General features: G+C 36.3%; 1 protein-coding gene across 2 annotated transcripts in view; it reads left to right on the plus strand.

Moving 5' to 3' along the window:
- The first annotated feature begins 63 nt into the window (after positions 1 to 63).
- PACRG (parkin coregulated) overlaps positions 64 to 21881 on the plus strand; it is a 518745-nt gene continuing 496927 nt past the window's right edge. For both annotated transcript variants that reach the window (XM_040238942.1, XM_040238941.1), the window contains exon 1: positions 64 to 496. In XM_040238942.1, coding sequence (XP_040094876.1) covers positions 341 to 496 — 156 coding nt within the window. In that variant the 5' untranslated portion in view covers positions 64 to 340. The remainder of the gene's footprint in view (positions 497 to 21881) is intronic.

A 21881-nucleotide genomic window follows, 5' to 3' on the forward strand; every position in this document is an offset into this window, starting at 1 on the left:
AGCCCTTCCGGCCTGAGGCCCAGGAAACGTGTACGTCACCGGGAGGCGGGGCCATCCGGCCTCAGTGTTGACGCGTCGCTTAGCAACCGGGAGGGTTACCTTTGGAAGCTTGTGGCAGCTCTGGCCTCGGCCCTGCCCTCTTCCCGCCCCTCCCTTCCCCTCAACTCCCAGCACCTAGGAGCTGCCAAACATCTGGATCGACCACTGCTTACAAAGGGGTTGAATTTCTACCATTAACGCGCCTTTTTCCATTTTTTTCCCCCGACCTCCTTCTCACATCCATAAATCTCATTGACTCTTTTACTACACGTTATATGAGAACAAGACATTTTCTAGGAAGATGGTGGCAGAAAAAGAGACCCTGAACTTAAACAAATGCCCAGCCAAGCTGCCGACGAGGACCAAGCTCCTGGCACAGCAGCCGCTCCCGGTGCATCAGCCTCACTCCCTGGTTTCTGAGGGCTTCACAGTCAAAGCCATGATGAAAAACTCAGTCGTAAGTGATCTTCCCGAATCGAATGCACTCGCTCCCAGTCAGGGGACCCCAGGTTGCAGAGACTGGCTGGCCCTAGGATGGATTCTGAGTCCATGGCCTGGGTGGTCTTCGCCCAAAATGGCAATTTATTCGGCCAGTAGCAGACGGTGCCCAACAGAGTGTGGAGGTCCAGGCTGGGATGTTAAGAAGGGGTCTCGGGCAACTGATGTACTGTGCCCGTTTCTAAGCACCTTCCTAATAACTCAGGATTTCTAGACCACCTGAATTTATCCTTCAGCTATATACACAAAGAAAGATCCCCTTTACTTATTGATTCCTAAACTAGCCCCACTCAGAAAAGCGCCTTAATAGAAGGAGAGGGCTTAGAAATCATGAACTCCCTTGCAAAATTTAACATTTCTGATGTACAGCTGGGAACCCAAACTCATTAACAGTAAGAAATTTTATCAATTCAACCTAGATATTATAAGAATATCCTAGCATTTTTTCTAATAAGATCTCACGAAAAGGCATGTTAGAGTACTGAGAAGCAACTTAATAAGAAGTCTGTTTCCAAATAGACCTTTTAAACTTTTAATTTTAAAATTTCCAAGATCTGATGCAAATACTTTTGACTATTAATACAATTCATATTTCATTTCTATTGTTTTATGGTAGTAAAAATCCATTATTCTCAATACTGAGAATTAGGGGGGAAAAGTTTAAACTGCACAAGGCAGGTTTCAGTATATGCATAACAGTTTACAAAAAAAAAAGCTTTAAATGTGTGCTACACCAGGTTTTACTACTGACTAAGCACCTGGCTGAGAATGATATATTCAATAATAAATGCAGCTTTCAAATTTGTGTAATTTACACTCCGGGAAGATCTGATTTATTGTGTAGCAACTCATATGTTGAATGAATAGCATTGCTTTCCAGTGTCACATTATTTGTTTCACATAAATGTTGCAAACTTAATACATTATTCCTAAACTACATCCTTAAAATATGCAAATGAAATAGATCACCTTTAGACCCACAGGCCAGATTTCCACATTGCTACACAAAATGAAATTCTGATTATTGGAATGTGTGTTAGTTGTATTGCAATAGTTATTCCCAGAAATAGACTAAAACTTTCTGCTTGTTGTAACTGCGGTCCTTTTGTGAGTATATCTTGTAAACAGGTGATCATGGGAGCCAAGATGATTAGTTTATCAGCAACACAGAATACCATAACATTCAAGCTAATTATTTCTTTTTTTTCCTTCTACTCAGTATATATAATTTTAATGATTTTCCCAAAATGTTATGTTTCTTCAAAGACATGTACAAAATTGGCCAGATTCTTTTTTTTAGAAAAAGTATATGTATAATCATGTTTATTTTTTAGAAACATAGCCTTTCACCTAAAGTCATAATTCTAGAAAATCAAATATTTCAGTATTGTCAAATGTAACAAGACTCAAACAACAACACAAAAACCTGATTATGAAGCAGCCTTAATTATAAGTAACTTATTTGAGGTACATTATCTTTGTGTCTCCATATGCTTAAGGAAAATCCGTTAGTGTAATAATAATGTCTCCTCGGGGATCTTCTAGAGAGGATGCGTCATTCTTTCACTTCATTTACTGGGAATCATAATTGTTAGATGAAAATATTGTCCATCCATTCATTCAATCAATGATAATTTTGTTTGTTTCTAAACCTAAGATCTTGCAAAGCACAGTTCTGGGGATTTGTGATCAGCAAAACAAAGCCCAGTCCTTAAAACTCCAAGGAAAGCCACCACTAACAACAATGGACAGATCTTGACAAAAGAAAGACACTTTATATATCCTAACTTCAGTGGTATAAGAAATAAAACCTTTCCTCTTCATATCCAATAGTTACATGTCAACATTTCTGTCCTCAGCAGTATAGGCTTTTTGCATTATATAGTCAGCTGGGATTTCCCAGGCAAGGATACTAGAGTTGATTGCCCTTTCCTGGGCCAGGGAATCTTCCCAACCCAGCGACTGAACCTGCGTCTCCGGCACTGGCAGGTGGATTCTTTACCACTGAGTCACCTGGGAAGCATATAGTCAAAACACCCTTCTTTCTTAAGGTTTATTTCTGTTCAGAAAATAACACGCTGATCCATAACTTTTCATGAATGCAACTCCTTGTTCCACAAGCCAACCCACAAATCACTTTTGTAGTGTTAGGACTTGCCATCAGTTCCCTCTTTCCAGCACTCACTAATTAAATAAGTCTTCACTCCAGAGCACTTCCACAAAAGATTTACAGAACTGTATCCTAAGGAGGTAAATGGAGACTCCCAGTGTTTTTTGAGGGTGCTTCAGCAATACAGGCTTGATCATAGACAGATATGATCATGTGGGCTGTGCAAGCCCAAATGCTTAAACAGTTGTAATCTATATATGTGAATGCAGAATTATTTACAAAACAATAATGAATGTGAATGGATAATTAAAATGGCATAAAACATGTAAAGCACATAAAACAGTGCATGGCACCGTCAGTGATCATTTGTTACCTAAGGACTGCAGGGATGTGATTGAGTAGATGTGTAGGAAGAAGGGCGTTAGAACAAAGGGAACAACATAAGCAAAATCATGACAGTGAAGAGTTGCAATTTAATTTGGTGGAAGCAAATAAGAATAGTGGGAGATGAAATTAAATCCAGAGAATAGGGTTAGATCACAGAATGCTCTTTTTAATTAGCTTCTTATTAACATTATACATGTCTGTTGTGAAGTGTTTAAGTGACTTGGCTTAGTAAAGGAGGCTTCCCTGGTGGTTCAGTTGGTAAAGAGTCTGCCTGCAATGCAGGAGTCCTGGGTTTGGAAGGTCCCCTGGAGAAGGAAACGGCAACCCACTCCAGTATTTTTGCCTGGGAAATCCCATGGACAGAGGAGCCTGGCAGGCTACAGTACATTGGGGTCTCAAGAGTAAAGGTTTCTCCTATTTAAGATAATGGGGATATTTTTAACTTTTTTTTTTTTCACTAGAGAAGGAAATGGCAACCCACTCCAGTGTTCTGGCCTGGAGAATCCCAGGGACTGGGGAGCCTGGTGGGCTGCCATCTATGGGGTCACACAGCATCGGACACGACTGAAGTGACTTAGCAGTAGCAGCAGCAGTCCTCTTATAATTTCAGTGTTTTATTTTAAAGCTTTGCTTCAGCTTAATTCATTTTGGTTTAAGAAGCAAGGTATAAATTTATTTTATTTTTCCAAATTGGTCAGCAGTTGTTACATTAACTTTTACTTGTAGTTAAACTGAATTATATATATAAAAAATCTTCCTATTTAATTTGAATGATCTCTCACTGCTATATGTATATTAATCATAGTGGCTTTGTGTATGCTATAATATGTAATAGGGCTACACATCTCTATTATATTTTGCTTTCCTAGAAATCCTATGAGGAGGCAGAGAAGACCTTTTTTCTTTCCATTTAGCATATAACTCTGACAATTTAACTTTCTTTTGTTGTGAGTCATCTATTCAATGGCAGAGCAAAGAATGAATGCTGTATTACCAGATTTTTCTAACTCAGGCCAGTCCTCTCTTGATCACTTTTTTATTGACTTTGGTAGATGCATACCATGCAAATGGAAAATGCACACACATCACTTGATAAATATTAAACTAAACATACTAGTGTAGCCAGAACCCAGATCAAGAAACCTTACCAACACCACAGCACCCCTTCAGGACCTTTCTAGTAGCTTAGCTGCCCAAATGCATCCCAAGTTAATCCTATCCCAACTGCTGTCAACAGATCTGTGCATATACTCAAGGAATCATACAGTGTGTAGTTGTTTTATATCTGGTGTATGGGATCACTGTTGTGAAATTCACCCTCATTACTGCATATGATCATAGATCCTTCCTATTCATTTCTTTATTTTATTTTCATGGGAGAATATAACATAATTTATGGATCCATTCATTTGTTGATAAATATTTCTGTGACTTCTAGGTTAAGACTTTTACAAATAGTGCTGCTAGGAAAATTCTAGTATTTTTTAATTGATGTATAGTTGATGTACCATTTTATATGTTTCAGATGTATAACACAGTGATTCACAATTTTTAAAGATTATACTGGCGTGCTACAGTCCATGGGGTCTCAAGAGTCGAGCACAACAACTCAACAACAGCATACTTTATTTATAACTGTTGTAAACTATTGGCTGTATTCCCCACGCTGTATAGTATGCCCATGTAGTTTACTTACTTTATACATAGTAGCTGTGACTCTCAGTCCCCTACCTCTATCTTGCCCATTCTCCCCTTCCTTCTCCCCACTGGTAATGACTGGTTTGTTCTCCATATCTGTGAGTCAGTTTCTTTTTTTTATAGCTTGTTTTATATCTTATAGTCCATGTGTAACAGACAATATTCCATGTGATAACAGACAGTATTTGTCTTTCTCTGTCTGGCTTATTTTGCTAAGCATAATATGTTCCTGATCCATCCATGCTGTTTCAAGTGGCAAAATTTCATCCTTTTTTATGGCTGAGTAATAGTCTATTGTGGGCTTTTCTGGTGGCTCAGTGGTAAAGAGTCTGCCTGCCAGTGCAGGGGAAGCAGGTTCAGTCCCTGGGTTGGCAAAATCCCCTGGGGAAGGAAGTGGCAACCTACTCCGGTGTTCTTACCTGGAGAATTCCATGGACAGAGGAGCCTGATGGGCTCCATAGTTCAAGAGGTTGTAAGAGTCACACATGACTAGACAAAATAGTAATCTCTTGTATATATTACCACATTTTTAAAAAAATCCATTCATCTACTGATGGACAATTAGGTTGCTTCCATGTCTTGGTAACTGTATCTAATGCAGCTATGAACATTGGGGTTGTTCACTCACTAAGTCATGTCCAACTCTTTGAGACCGCCTGGACTGCAACACACCAGTTCTGGAACCCTCTTGATTTTTCTATGATCCAGCGGATGTTGGCAATTTGATCTCTGGTTCCTCTGCCTTTTCTAAAACCAGCTTGAACATCTGGAAGTTCATGGTTCACGTATTGCTGAAGCCTGGCTTGGAGAATTTTGAGCATTACTTTGCTAGCGTGTGAGATGAGTGCAATTGTGCGGTAGTTTGAGCATTCTTTGGCATCGCCTTTCTTTGGGATTGGAATCTCAAGAGTCTTCTCCAACACCACAATTTGAAAGCATAAATTCTTCAGCACTCAGCCTTCCTTATGGTCTAACTCTCACATCCATACATGACTACTGGAAAAACAATAGCTTTGACTAGATGGATATTTGTCAGCAAGGTGATGTCTCTGCTTCTTAATACGCTGCCTAGGTTTGTCATAGCTTTTCTTCCAAGGAGCAAGCATCTTTTAATTTCATGGCTGCAGTCACTATACACCGTGAGTTAGTGTTTTTATTTCCTTCAGATATATCCCCAGGGATGGGATTGCTGGATCATATGGTATTTCGAGATTTAGTTTTATGATGAATCTCTGCACAGTTTTCCACAGGGGCTGCACCAATTTACATTCTCACCAACAGCATACAGGTTTTCCTTTTCTCTACTTCCTCATCAGCACTAATTATTTATGGTTTTTCAGATGATAACCAGTCTGACAGGCATAAGATGATATCTCATTGTGGTTTTGATTTGCAGTTTTTGATGAACAATGTTGAGCATCTTTTCATGTCCTTTTTCAACATCCGTATACATGTCTTCTTCAGAAAAATGTCTATTCAGTTCTGCCCATTTTTTAATTGGGTAAATTTGCTAAAATATAATGCTAAGTCTATGTCAAATGTTACATTTTCTATATTTTCTTCTAGAATTTTATGGTTTCTAGTCTTATATTTAGGTCTTTAAGCCATTTTAAATTAATATTTATATATGTGGAAGAAAATATGCTAATTTCATTTTTTTTACATAAAACTGTCCAATTTTCCAAGCACCACTTATTGAAGAGACTGTCTTTTCTCCATTGTATATCTTACCTTCTTTGTGGTAGATTAATCGACCATAAGTGTATAGTTTTTTTTCTGGGTACTCTATTTTTTTCCATGTATCTATGTGTTTTTGTTTTTACCAGTATCGTACTGTTTTAATTATTGTAGCTTTGTAGTATAGTATGAAATCAGAGAGCATAATACCTCCAGCTCTGTTCTTCTTTCTAGTACAGAGTTTTGGAGAGTATATGTATGAATGTTCAGGTTACTGCATCTTAGCGTATGAATATGTTTGCATTAGTAACTATATTAAAACCATTTTCTAAATTGATTTTTCAAATTTAAACTCCTGGCCAGCTCTATATAATAGTACCCTTTGCTCTATAATATCATTAATAATTACTGTTTTATTTATTTTGCATTTTAGGTATTCTAGTGGGTATGTAATGTTACTGTGATTTAATATTCATTTTTACTCTGACTAATGGAGTTTAAAACTTTTAAATTATTTATTGGCTATTTGATTCCCTTTTGTGAAGTGCCTTTCTATACTTTTGCCTGTTTTTCTTTTGGCTTTATTTGGTGTATTTATTTGTAATGAATCCTATTCTTCATATTTTATTCTAAATGATATACTAATGACTGGAGGAAGATGTGGAAATCCAAATGATATAAAGCAGTTGTCCAATACATATATTTTAAGTATAGTTTCCCCATTAGTGAGTTTCCTTTTCATTCTCTTATTGGTGACTTTCACCCTTCTATTTTTAAAATATACATTTTTGAGGAAAAAATGATCATTAACAGCTTTCTTATGTATTTATTTATATTGTTTTCCTCAATCAGTTTCAATAGCTTTATAATGAGATACATATACATTGAGACAAAAGCCTTTGAAAGTACACTGGAGTGATTAGAAACAAAATAGATGAAACAATGGAATAAAATGTAATTAAAGTAGAAAGCTTGAACTTAAGAAAAGGGGGATCAATTTTTTCATTCATAAGGGTCAGTATATTTATTGATTGATGGTCAGATTTCCTTCCGAGCTTCTTGGCATCTGTTGCTGAGAGGGGAACCTTATACACTTCTCGTTATCACAAAAGAAGTAGCCTGTCAATCCCTGTAGGGCATTCTGCCTTTCTCTACACCGACTTTTCAAGGAAATTGACCCGGTAGCATTTTAAATACATGCAACACACCATACCTACATTTTTATTTCTTACATGAAATACACTGGTCAGTTTCATTCACAGACAAGTTCAGTAAGAGCCGGGTAGGTGACATTAAAATCTATCTTGAGGAACTGGGTTTTGCCTGAGATCACATCACCTGGTACACGTGTGTAGACTTTTGGTGATCTGATTTGACCCGAGAACAGAATTCACAGTGCCTTCTGGAAAGTGTAGACTTTATTTTAGTTCTGGTTGTTCTCAGTTCATTAGATGACAGGAGCAAGACAGCTGCTGATTTTGTAAAGTGTCAGAGAGGAACCGTGTGATGCTATGAGACCTCAAGAGCCAAATGGCCTGAAAGAGGCTACGTCTGGAAAGGCTTCTCAAAGAGGATCTTGTTTGGTGAGCTATAAAAGGTGAGGGGGACCCAGGGGAAGAGTTAGGGGCAGTCGGAAAAGGCTGAGACCAGTCAGACCCGGCTTCCTGCTCACTCAGTGTTCAGTCTTCATTTTATGCCTTCTTTTCCCCAAAGAATTATGTCGTAAATTCTATTCATTGTGTATATATCTAAAATTCTTTAAATTGTTTATGTTTTATAGACTATATAAGCAAAGTATATATGACTTTATGAAAGTATACATAATACATGTGTGTCTTATAGCTTACATAGTTTGTATCATATATAATTATAATACTTTACATGAAATTGTGTAATTGAAGATTATTTTTAACTTGCTAATATTTTACATGTCATCACAAACTCCTCTTGAGCATTTAAAAGACTTCATAAAATGCTGTTCTCTGAATGTGCCATCATTTCTATAGTCATTTACTCAGGTTGCTTTCCGGTTTTTGCTGCTATACATAATGACAAAATTAATATTTTTAAACATTTTTTCCATACTTTTAAATATCTCTTTGAAATATAAGTTCTGAAGTAGAATTTACTGAATCGGAGTTCTCTGGAATCTGAAGACTCTGATGAAGGGTTGATGTAAACCCGTCTAGCAAGGCTTGACTGCATCTGTGCTGCTCTTTATAGCCCAAGGAATGGCCTGGGGCTTTTAAGGACACCAGCTCTGCCTGCCTTCCACCTTCCCCACCTGCAGTGTGTTGAGGGGAAGCAATCTCTCAGTACCTCTGATACCCATTCATAATATATGTTATAAATGGATTGGAAACATCTAAGGCTGTGGTTCACAGATGGCAAACTGTAATTACATGTGTGTGTGTGTGTGTGTGCTGAGTCATGTCCAGTGCTTTGTAACCCCATGGACTGTACCCCCCAGGCTCCTCTGTCCTTAGGATTCTCCAAACAAGAATACTGGAGTGGATTGCTGTTCCCTTCTCCAGGGGATCTTCCCTACCCTGGGATCAAACCCTTGTCTTCTGTCTTAGGCAGATTCTTTATCACTGAGCCACTTGCGCGCCTGTAGTCACCTGATTTCTGGGTCCACTCTCCACATTTTCAATTTAACTGTTCTAATTGTGTCAGGCATTGTTTTATTGTTTAGTAGAGGTTCAGAGGGCTTTCCTCCCATCTCAGCTGGTAAAGAATCTGCCTGCAATGCGGGAGAACCCAGTTTGACTCCTGGGTCAGGAAGATCCCCTAGAGAAGGGATAGGCTACCCACTCCAATATTCTTGGGCTTCCCTTGTGGCTCAGCTGGTAAAGAATCCGCCTGCAATGTGGCAGACCTGGGTTCTATCCCTGGGTTGGGAAGATCCCCTGGAGAAGGATATGGCAATCCACTCCAGTATTCTTGCCGGGTGACTCCGCATGAAGAGAGGAGCCGCGGTGGGCTACAGACTGCAGGGTCACAAAGAGTCAGACACGACGGAGCAACTAAGCACAGCACAGCACGGAGGTGCAGAACTTACAGGGACCTAGTAGTATACTATTCAGTTTTTCCAGACATTTATTAAGCAGTGTTATTCACTGCTGATATGTTGTATAATTATACATAATACTCAGATATTTCAGAGAGAATTCTAACCAAGGTAACAATTTAAAGTATTGTAACTCAGTGATATGTTTAGAAACTGGTGAAGCCAGTCTCTCCTAATGGTGCCAACCTGAGGGGCATGAAATTCTATCTTGTTTTGATTTAATTTTGCATTTCCTTGATGACTACTGATATATTTTCTTTTCATTGTTCATCTTTTTTCTTTTTTCCCTCAGTGATGTGCCTGTTTCTAGCCTTGCTCCCTTTTCCTATTGGGTTGTCTGTCCTTTTCTTGCTGATATATAGATGTTCTTTATATAATCTAAATATGGACCCAGCTTATTAGCTCCTAGTCTGTGACTTGTCATTATGCTTTTTTTTTATTGTTTTGATGAACAGAAATTGTAAATTTAATTTTAAGTATTTATATTTATCAGTTTCTCCCATTATTGTTTGTATATTTTGTGCCTAATTTCAGAAGTATTTCTGATCCTGATATATTGGGTTTTTGCATATTTTATTCATAAAATGTTTACATACAGATTATAATTGTGTCACTAGATCATTTTTTGAGATGACAAGTAAGACTTTAATTTGATCTGTTCCATATGGAGAGAGACACCCATCCAGTACCTTTTATAAACAGTACCTGGCAACTCTCTGGTCTGTCCTATTTATCTATTACTAAGCCAGCATCCCACTCACATTCTCTTAATCATTGTAGCTTCATAAATATTGATATTTAGTACGGTGAGTTCTCCAAATTGCTTTCATTCTCTTTCGCATTCTTGGTCTCTTAACATCTGTAATAATTTTAGAGTAGGTTGTCAAGTTTTATGAAAATCATTTTCATAATAATGTGGGTCAGCCGTTAAGCATACATGTGTCCTTTCCCTTTTGAACTTCCTCCCAACCCCCACCCCATCCCAACCCTCTAGACTGTCACAGAGTGCTGTGCTGAGCTCCCCGTATTACACAGCAGCTTCCCGGTAGCTATCTGTTTGACATATGATGATAATGTATGCGTTTCAGTGCTACTCTCTCAATTCTTCCCACCCTCTCCTTCCCTCGCTGTGTCCAAAGTCTGCTCTCTCTGTCTGTGTCTCTGTCTGTGTCTCTATCTATGCCCTACAAATACGTTCATCGGCACCATTACAGACCAGTATCACTGATGAACATAGATGCAAAAATCCTGAAGAAAATACCAGCAAGCAGAATCCAGCAACACATTAAAAGGATCATGCACCATGATGAAGTGGGGTTTATCCTGGAGATGCTAGGATTCTTTAATATATGCAAATAAATCTTTATGATGTGACAGATGAGTAAATTGAAAGAGAAAAATTGGGGGATTTTGCTTAAATTATGTTGGATGCACAGTATAATTTGGGGACAATCATAGTCCATTCTTAATTTGCTAAGGGTTTTGAAAAAATTGTGAGTAGTATTGAATTTTATCAAAGATACTTTCTGCATTTATTGAGATGATCATAAGGTTTTTTTTGTTAAGTCTATGACTGTTAGTATAACATTAATATCATCTGACATTCTAATATTAAATCATTCTTATATTTTTGTAAATTATATAATTATGAAGTGTTCAGCTTAAAAAACAAGTATAAACTATTGACATCTCTTTCATTTATCAGAAAGCAAAAGAAACCTTCCCCATAACAAGTTTCTTATTATATATTTTATTATCCAAAACTAGGTATTAATGCCTTGGTAGTGTCTTAACTCAGTCTGACATAACAAGAATATCACAGACTGAGGGGACTTTAAGAATAGACATTTACTTCTCATAGTTCTGGAGGGTGGGAAGTCCAAGAGCAAGGTGCTGGCCATTTCAGTTCTTGGTGAGAGCTTCCTCCTGGCTTGCAGATGGTCCTCTCTGTGCATGCAGAGAGAAACTCTCCAATACTCTTATTAACTTGCTAATTCCACCCTAGAGTCCCCACTCTCATGATGTAATCTAACCCTAATTACCTCTTAAAGGCCTCATTTCCAAACACCATCACCTTTAGGGGCTAGGCCTTCAACATATGAATTTTGAAATATACCGATACTCAGTCAGTGACAGGTGGGGAGATGGGACTGCTAAATTTCCCTGATCATTTGGGACTGGAGGAGGGGCTTTCTTCCTGGAGTTCTTTGCTACTAGAACAAATGATGTTTCTAGAAACTAAAGTAAAACTTTCCTTTAGGAAGAAAATTAATTATGTGAACTACACTTTCATTCTGCAGATAATAATTTATTGGATTTCAGTATGTTTTTCTTTTAATAGTGTGGATTTGAGAAATTATTTTCATTACACAAATGAAAAATTATGTAGAGTTTTAAGAAAATATCTAAAAGAGAAAAAAGATAGTAAATATCAAACCCCTTCTACTAGTGTTAATCACTGTTGAATTATTCCCAAAAAGCATCACTGCATTCTTTTGAATAAAACTGTAGTCATCATATCATACAGATATTGTTAATATCTGCATTATATCCTCATTTGCTAATTTATGCCTTCTTTTTCTTTGTTTAGGTTTCCTTATGGTTCATTATGCGCTTTGTTTCTCTCTTCATATACTGTCTTCTGAATTTCTATACTAATTCTTCTGGTTTTGACAACAGATTTCTTATTTCCACTCTTGCATTTTCTTTTTCTGTATTGGTCTTATCATTAAAATGATACATAATTTTAGTTTAGCTTTCCTCTTTTATATGGTTGTTGTTTGTGAGGGATTATTTTCCCTGTTGGTTGGGGCTTTATAATTATGTTTTGATCATTATTTTTTTATTAGTAGATTTGTTGCTTCATGGTTTTATACTTTGGTTTCTACAGTTTTAGCCATTTGAAATTTATTAAAGATATTTATTGGTCTAGAATAGGATCCCTTTCTAGAAATGTTCTATGGAAACAAGAAGAGACATTTTTTGTCTATACTTATTTTGGCTTGTTAATTCCAGATGATTTGTCTAAGAGCAGAAGATTAAAAAGAACATCTGTGTAAAAGCATGGTTACTATTTAATGTTATGTTATGAGTGATAAGGATTAGGTCCATCTTAAATTCGAAATAGGTAATAAGTTTTGGTATTTGTTCCTGTTTTTTTCTATATTCCTACTTATTAATCCACAAGGCAGCACTTTTTCCTAGGTTACCTAAACTCTCTGAAGATTTTTAAAACATAATGAATTGCTAAAATCTATTTATATCATTAAACGTTTGTGGCCCTTGTAATTTTGATCAGTACGGAGAAAAACACAAAAGAAAACAAGTTACAAACCAGAACCAGAAAATAATGGAGAAAAACCACCTCAGGATCCATTGTTTTACTGCTCCTTAACCGTGTCAGAGGACCTAGCCAATTCCCGCTTTGCAGTTCTGAAAATGATGTAACCATGGGTCACATCTTTTACTCCTACTTACTTGAGGGATCTAGACTACCAGAACCCGTCTATAGTATCTTAATTATTTTATTTTCTGAAAAATATGTATTTCTATTTCAGTGTGTATATTTCATATTTAAGTTCTTATAATGAGATTTTAGATAGAGGATTCAGGAAGAGGTATTGGTTTTGCTTCTGCTGCCTTAATAAGAATTAAAAATCCAGCTGTTACACTGACAACACAGGTATGGGGCCAGTTCAGACTCATTTTTGATCAGCAAACAGTGACCGTGTTATGGGTGCGAAGCACACCAAAGTTTAATACATAGGGTGACCAGTGATTTTGTAGGACCTAGAAAGTGAGGCAAAAGACATTTAGATTTAATATTTGGGATACAACAACTCTGAAGCCAGGTTAAGATAATTCAGTTAGTCTCTCATAGAGAAGTGTTATGGTCAGAGATTTACTTTTAAGTCTTCCATATACCTTTAAGAATCATAACCTAAACAAAAATTTCAGATATTATTATCCATGAATTTGCTTATTTACCAAAGTTACTATCATATAGGGAAAAGGAAGTGAATTGATTTATATTTCAGAAGTATCTTTCTAAAGCAATTCAAATTAAGGTCATTGTTATAGCACAGAATAGAAAAAATATGATTATGTAATAAATGCCAAATAAAATAATGAATATGGAATAGATCATGGCTAGCTAGCTTCCTTTTGTGGTTTTTACTTAGAACAGAGTCCACAGAGAAATATATTTCACAGATTGTCTATTCTAAACCACAGTATTTATGAATAAATAGTCCCTGAGAAAAGCAGTAAATCCATCACCAAATCTCATGTGTCTTGCACTTTGTATTTTAAGATAAAAGTTATTTTACATTATAAAACTACAACTTGATTTCAAAATTAGGTAGAATTATTTAGTGGTTTCACATGAACATGAAATATTATTTGAATTTAATAATATATGTATTTTATAATTATAAAATCATATATTTTAGAATTTATATAACATAGTGACTATTGACACAGAACAGCAACAGTTGTATAAAATAAGGGTTAGTACTTCTAAGCAATAATGAAGGATGCCTCTGTATATACTTTATTTCTCTTTGGAATTTCTTGAGTATATGATATCATATACTAGATCATACACACATTCACAGGGATTTACATGTACAAAATCATCTTTTTTTTCATTTTTAAATTTTTATAATAAATTCATCAAGTATAGCTTTTATAAGTTTTAGGTTTCAATGGCCAGTGTCTTATAATTCTTTGCCCCTGTGCCTCTCAACACTTGGCACCATGTTCTACATATCTGAGATGCTCAGTTGTATTTCTTGTTTAAGTATTTTTTAAAAGTAATATGACTGTGAATGTCCATCTACACCTGTTATACATTTACTTCCTATTTATCACTTATGGAAATAATATAGTGATTTCCTGATAAGAACTCCTCCCTTTTATAGGTTAAAAAAAAGACTTTCTCTAAGTCACATTTGGCCTTCTATTTATGTGAGTGGAAGTTAGTTTGAACTGATGTGAAACTTATCAACACTTGGTATTTCAATAAAAAAAATCACAGGAATGGTGTTTTAGATTAGAACCTTTAAAAACCAAAGGGATCAAAAACCTTGGGTGCATCTCAAAGGCCAAAATCATCACCAATATATTGAGTATATTGGACTGGGTTGAGATACTTGCAGTGACTCACAATAGTACAAACACCAGGTTTTTCTTGAGATAACACTGGCAAACCCAGAATCATCAGGCTGATTCAATCAGGGTAGAACTTGAGACAGACCTAGGAGATAGCTTAACAGGATACAGGGGAGCCGAATGTTTGAGTCAAAATCCAAACCTACAGTTCTAAACTGAACCAAGATCCAATCAAAAAAAGGGTTAGTAATGGGAGGCAGAAGGCTCAGGGAAGCCAAAAACTTACTTAAACCCTTAGTGGCCTGTTTGGAAAAGCACAGACTGGCCTTGCCCTCTGCGAAGGGTGGAGAGCATTCTAGGGTGCTGATGCTAAGTAGGCTAGGAAATTGCGACCACTATCAGGCTCATGTGGACAAGTTCAGTGAAATAATTCTGTTCTGTGAAATAATTGGTCTCTCTTGTTTTACTCTGCTTTGAAACTATAGAGCTCACCTCCGTCTGTTCAGTCATCTGCAAGTAATAACAAGTGACTTTGTCAGTAATGAAAGTAGATTGGAGTTTATCTGCTAAAACATATTAAAATTCTGGAAAACAAATTCAGAACGTACATTCAGTTTATGGTGAAGAGTCATTAATCTCCTTTCTGTTGTCAATTGCTTTACAAAATGAAAATCATTTCTTCAAGTGTCAGCCTGATCCTTGCACAGAGTTGATAAAGTCGTGAGAATAGCTTATCAGGGCTTAGCAGTCAATGACCTATGCCTGCTTCCACCATCTGACCCCAGGCCCACATTCCTTCAGTTCTACCTCTTAACTTTTTCTTACTTTAAATTAATGCAGTTATTTCAAATATGTAAATAATATTTCTTCTTAAAAGACTGTAACTGAGGTACTAACAATAAACTACATAAAGTATAAAAGTGAATACATTTTGGCACACATATACAACTTGTGAAGCCATCACAGCAATCAAAATCGTGCAAACTTGTCCATTACCCCCAATCCTTTTGCAATCACTCCCTCTCTCTCATTTTCCTAGCTTTGCTTTCTGTCATATAGATGAGTTTGTATTTATTTATATAGAATATAAATCTGCCTGCAATGCAAGAGACCTGGGTTTTTCCATGAGTCAGAAAGATACCCTGGAGAAGGGAATGGCTACCCACTCCAGTATTCTTGCCTGGAAAATCTCATGGACAGAGGAGCCTGGCAGGCTACAGTCCATGGGGTCCCAAAGAGTTGGACACGACTAAGCGATTAACACTTTCACACTTTCATGCAGAATACACTTCTTTTTTTCCCTGGCTTCTTTTTCAGTCAACGTAATTACTTAAAGAGGCATCCATGTTGTTGCATATATTGATACTTCATTGTTTTATTGCTTCCAGTCTTACATTCATATGAATATAGCACAGTTTAAGCATTCACTGTTGGTGAACATCCGAGTAGTGTCCAGTGTATGGCTGTTCAAAACAGCTGCTATGAACACTGGTGTACAAGTGCTTGTGTGGATATGTGTTTATCTCTCTTGGTTAAATACCTAACAGTGGACAAGATGCACCAGCTGTCAAGAAGCAGAGAGGATCAAAACCACATCATGTCAGCCTTACCCCTAGCTGGTACATGAAGTTATTAATGGAATGATAAGTTTATGCTTGCCATCTTTGAGACATTTAAAAGAGCTCCCAGAGCATGTATAAACCTGTTTATTACATGAGGCTTGTTCTTTTAGGCCTTATAGTGCATAGAATAAAAGACAAAAAATAGTTTATTTCTTATTTTAATAAATGTAAACTGTATCACTGTGTACAGCACAATTTCATGATCTGAAAATATCCATCACTGATTTATCTATGGTATAAAGTATATATAGTTATTGTATGAGCTTTATTGAAGTATTGTTACATTTGGTTATGAAAACAAAATTTTCATAATTTTCTCCACTAAATATATTTATGTCCCCATTCACTGTCTCCATTAAAAGTTATCTCCATTAAAAGATATCTAATATTTAGGATATCTCATAAAAACTATGGTAGTTAGTACTTTAACATTTTTCTTCATTTGTTGAGATTTATCTGTAAATTTACATAATACTCAAATTTATATCTACTTTCATTTATTTTCTGTTAACGATATCTTGGGAATCCATCACATTTTATAAGGAACCATAAGTTTATTTCAGCCTAGGGCAAACAGCTAGTTTTCATGCTGACCTGGATGCATATATGCAATCTAGTCAGTGCATTTTGAAAATTTGAACGCTAGTACATTAAACTGGGATAATGAACCAATAAAAATTTTTACAGCATTCAGAAAAATTATTTCTTAGACATTCACACTGTCATTTTACTCATTAAAGTTATTCTAGGATCATAAGTTAGGTCATGAATTCCTAAGCCTTGGGAAAAAAATCAGAAGATTTTCTGTTGATCAAAGGACTTGACCTGACTACAGGATAGCAAAATCTTGTTTCAGAAAGCTAGACTAGGCCATTTGCAGCTCGATTATCCACCTTCAGCCAAGAGAGAAAAATTCTTGGAAAGCCTTTCATGTGGCCTCTGTAATGCTCTTCACACGTTAAACACCATGGTTTGCCACAGTTGCAGTTATTACCTTCATGTAGTCTCTGTCAGTATTTGACACTGGTTTTAGACTTGCAAATGCTCAAATGCTTCCTCAGCAGATGGCAGGACTACTATAATTTCAGAAGGTTTTCATGGAGATTGAATGAAATATAATAGTGAAACAGACACATGCTCAGCAACATGTGAATCAAATGTAGTTAAGTGCTCAGGAGATGGTGGTTTTCTATTCTCCCCAAATCTGCTAACATGTAATTGGCCTATCCTATAACCAGACCTTTTTAAGAGTTTATAGGATTCTAATCTCCTTGATACTTTAGCCACCCGTGGTAATGAGTTATATGCTCAGGAAGGTGTATTAATGCCTATGAGTCACTAAGGTTCTATCTCGTGTTTGCCTCATCACTTCACTGGCCTTTAACTTGTTTTGCAAATACACTTAATTCAGTAAGGAAGATTGCTTTTCCTGAAGTTTTTCCATTAGTGAAAGATGTTATAAACCATGTACGTTATTTTTATTTGGATGATATATATGGTTCAAACAATTATATATATATTGTATATATAATATATATATTGCTTTTTAGGAAGCACTTTAATATTAGCATAACATCTAACCATGTTGGTATTTCTGTTTTCTGTTATAGTTAGGATAATCCTTATATTTTAAGTAAATAATAAAATTAAAGTAAAAAAATTCATATCTAAGTATTTTATATTGTGATTTGCAACTAAATGCATTAATCCAAACAAACAGAGAATATAGAGATTATTCACATCCCCATTTTGTTTAAACACGGGTGTCTAATTGTCATTTGTTTCTGCTTTAACTCAGTTCAGCTGCTTTAATTAAATGATGCCATTCATCTAGCTGGAGTCCTGAAATCTCTGTATCTTTGAAAAAATACAATAAAAAGAGAATGAGTTCTCTATAAAATGTGGTTTATCTTCAGCTAGATTTTTTTTTTCAAGATTTTAGTCTTTATCTTAATTGTGAATATCAAATAGAGGCTTTCAGAGTGATATGGGCTAATTTCAAATTTCTCTAAATCTACAAATATACTGTTCATTTTCCCTAGTCTGGGCCTAAATTGCTCTGCTTGCATTTGTAATCAGAAATTGATTGGGTTGCTGTGGAAACTGGAAACGTGTATTGCTGGTTGAAGAAAAACCGAGGTAGAACAAGTACTGTTATCATAACTGTCTGTCATCCTAAATGCCTGTCATTCAAACAGCACATGGATAGCATTTTCACACTCTAATCCCCAAATGCTTCTCTTCAGAATACTGCTTTGTGGTCACTCTCAACCCTCTAGACTGATTTTTTGACACCAAATGACTTTGTTACATATTTAATTTGTTTTCATGTTGAATTATTTCTTTCTAAAACAAAATGAAATATTTTCATCTTACCCACATCTATAATACACATCGTAGGAAAAAGCCTGAAGCTCAGTAAAATACTAGTTATTGAGAAACCAGCCATGTGAAACATTTCCACTGCTGGCCAAGAAGATACAGAACTAGGGCAAAAAAATTCGGTTGAAGAAAGAATTTTTAACTTCTGGTAATAAAGGCAGCCTGGAAGAAGTGAAGGTCTATGTTATATAAAAAAATATTTATTATTATAAATATTTATTATTTTTACATAATAAAAAGGCAATTTATGAGTTTTACCATGTGAAAGAAAAGCTGACTTCTAATCGCCTTTAAAGGTTTGTCTTATGAGAGCTGACAAAATGAAGGTCAATGAAAGAAACGAGAGAAAGCAAAAGGAGAGTAAAGTGGCCTCAGCAGAGGCGAGGAGGGAGATGAGGGATGATAAACCAGCATCTTCCAGTGGCACACATTTCCATTAACACACGCAGTTTTTCTGGAGACTTCCATTGGTTCCCTGATTTCAGTGAGAATAAATGCAGAAAGTTATGTGTGACTTTTAAAGTTTAAAACAAAACATCCCCAGTTCGCCATAAATCTTAGGAAACCAGGGATTCATAAACGAGAGAGCAAGTTGCTAAAGGTTAATGGAACAGAGCATCTGTATACAGTAAGTCTCTGGCGGAAAAGAGTGTGGTGGCCCACTTCAGCTCTGGTGTGTCAGGGGAAAGAAAATTCTGATACTTATTTTAGTTTTGTTTTTATAAATAGTGCCAGACTGAGCACAGAAATCTGCTTTAGCACAAAAATACTAAACTATACAATATATGTAACATTGTCTAAATGATGATTACCTATTTTATGTACTGTTGAGATTTGCATGCTAGACCCCTCGACTGTAGTGTTGGTACTTCATTCCCCCAATTTTTTTCAGAAAGAAGTTTGAAACTGCATGGTTTCAAATGTTGTGTATAGGAGTAAATAGACTGGATCTTCGGAGCATGTTCTTGTCTTCCCATTAAGAGCTAAAACAAAGAAAAAATAGAGAGAAGTTTCCAATACTAGTTACCCTGATGCACAATTGAAATTGTTTTCACATTTTAAATTTGTTGCTCAGCAAGTTAGGCCGAGGGGAGAAAAATGTCTGTCTAGACACATGTACTATACTGTATATTTTTTCTTAGTTTTGTTTAGTGTTAGTCACTCAGTCACGTCCGATTCTTTGTTATCCCACGGACTGTAGGCCATCAGGTTCCTCTGTCCATGAGATTTTCCAGGCAAGAATGATGGAGTGGTTTGCCATTCCCTTCTCCAGGGAATCTTCCTATCCCAGGGATCAAACCTGGGTCTCCTGCATTGCAGGAAGATTCTTTACCATCTTACCCACTGGGGAAGCTTAAAAATCAGGTGAGCATACACTAAAAGTCTTTCTAGCCATTTCCCCTTTACAGAAGCATCCAAATATTTGTGTCTTACAGAAATATTTTATGCATTTTAATCAAATATGTATGTTTGCATTCATTATTGTCACACTTCTTTTTTGAGCAAATCTGAGAATTGTGTGAAAGTCACTCAGTCGTGTCCGACTCTTTGTGAGTCTATGGACTATACAGTCCATGGAATTCTCCAGGCGAGAACGCTGGAATGGATAGTCTTTCCCTTCTCCAGGGGATCTTCCCAACCCAGGGATCAAACCCAGATCTCCCACATTGCAGGCAGATTCTTTACCAGCTGAGCCACAAGGGAAGTCCAGGAATACTGGATTGGGTATCCTATCCCTTCTCCAGGGGACCTTCCCAACCCAGGAATCCAACTGGGGTCTCCTGCGTTGCAGGTGGATTCTTTACCTGCACACACTATGAGGACTGTGTGGGATGATATTACAGTTTTATTTTGTTTTCCTCTCATTTTCATAGCCAGGTTGAACAGGTTTTCAATTGTCTGTTGTCCATTTGAATGTCATCTTTGCGAAGTGCTCTTTGTGCTGCCCTGCTCTTTTATCTCTTTGGTGTCTGTCTTTTTATTACTGATTTGTGAGGGCTCTTTATATACAATAGATCTTTAGCTCTTTTATTGGCTGTATGTTTTGTAAATATCTCCTCCCCTCTGTGGCTTGTCCTTCCACTCAATTAACAGAGCCTTCTGATAAGCAAAACAATTCTTTTAATGTTGCCAAATTTATCCATCTTTTTCTTCATGGTTAGTACCTTCTCTGTCTTAAGAAATTGTTCCCTTTCTTGAGGCTATACAAATATCCTTGATTTCCCATTTAGATCTACAATCCACCTGTGATCAGTTGTTGAGTAAGCTGTGAGGAAGGATCTGACGTCATTTTGTCAACCTGCATATCTCTTTGAGATAGCACCATTTTTTGAACACATGACAATTTCACCATGGCTTTGCAGTTCAGTCTTTATTGTAGATAAGATATTCATGTATGTTTGGATTTGCTTCTGGACTCACTGTTCTACTGGCTTATGTCCTGTTCATTGTAACTTTATATTGTGTGTTCTTATGTAGAAAAAACATTTTTGTCCTTCAGGACTGACTTGGATGTTCTTGGTCTTTAGAATTTCCATATAAACTTTAAATTTGCTTGTAAAGCTTGTCAAGTTACAGAAAGAGTTTGGATGCTTATTTGGATTGCAGTGATGTATCCGTGGTGACAACCAGCATGTTTCTTATGTTGATTCTTCTAAGCTGTGAATGTGGTATGTCACTCATTTTATAGGTCTCCTTTAATTTCTCTTTATAAAGTTGTGTAATATTCTCTATGGGTCTTACATATATTTCTTGACTTTTATTCCTTAGTACATCTTTAGGCTTATTATGCTTATTGTATGGTTTTTAAGATTTATTTTCTACTTTTTGACATGTATAGTTTGTTATGTAAGAGACTTTTAAAACTTGCCTATTAGTTTTTAATAATACATGTATTGAGTTTAAGACTGTTTGCATACATAGTCATATGTGATTGAAAATTTTTTATTTCTTCTTTTCCAATCCATGTAACATTTCTCTTGTCCTGCTAGAAGCTGTTGGCCTTCCAGTTCATTGTTGGATAGATAAATAATAATTGCCATCCTTGCCTTCGTCCTGATTCCACAGGGAGAGCCTTTAACATTTCATGATAAAGTATAGTATTTGTTATAGTTTTACTTTAGATTTCCTAAGATTATTACATACCTGCATGCTAAGTCATTCTCATCATGTCCGACTCTTTGCAACCCAATGAACTGTAGATTGCCAGGCTCCTCCGTCCTTGGGATTCTCCAGGCAAGAATACTGGTGTGGGTTGCCATTCCCTTCTCTCGGAGATCTTCCCATC

Source organism: Oryx dammah, unplaced genomic scaffold (assembly GCF_014754425.2).
Source record: "Oryx dammah isolate SB20612 unplaced genomic scaffold, SCBI_Odam_1.1 HiC_scaffold_4, whole genome shotgun sequence".
In the NCBI taxonomy this organism is placed as follows: Eukaryota; Metazoa; Chordata; class Mammalia; order Artiodactyla; family Bovidae; genus Oryx; species Oryx dammah.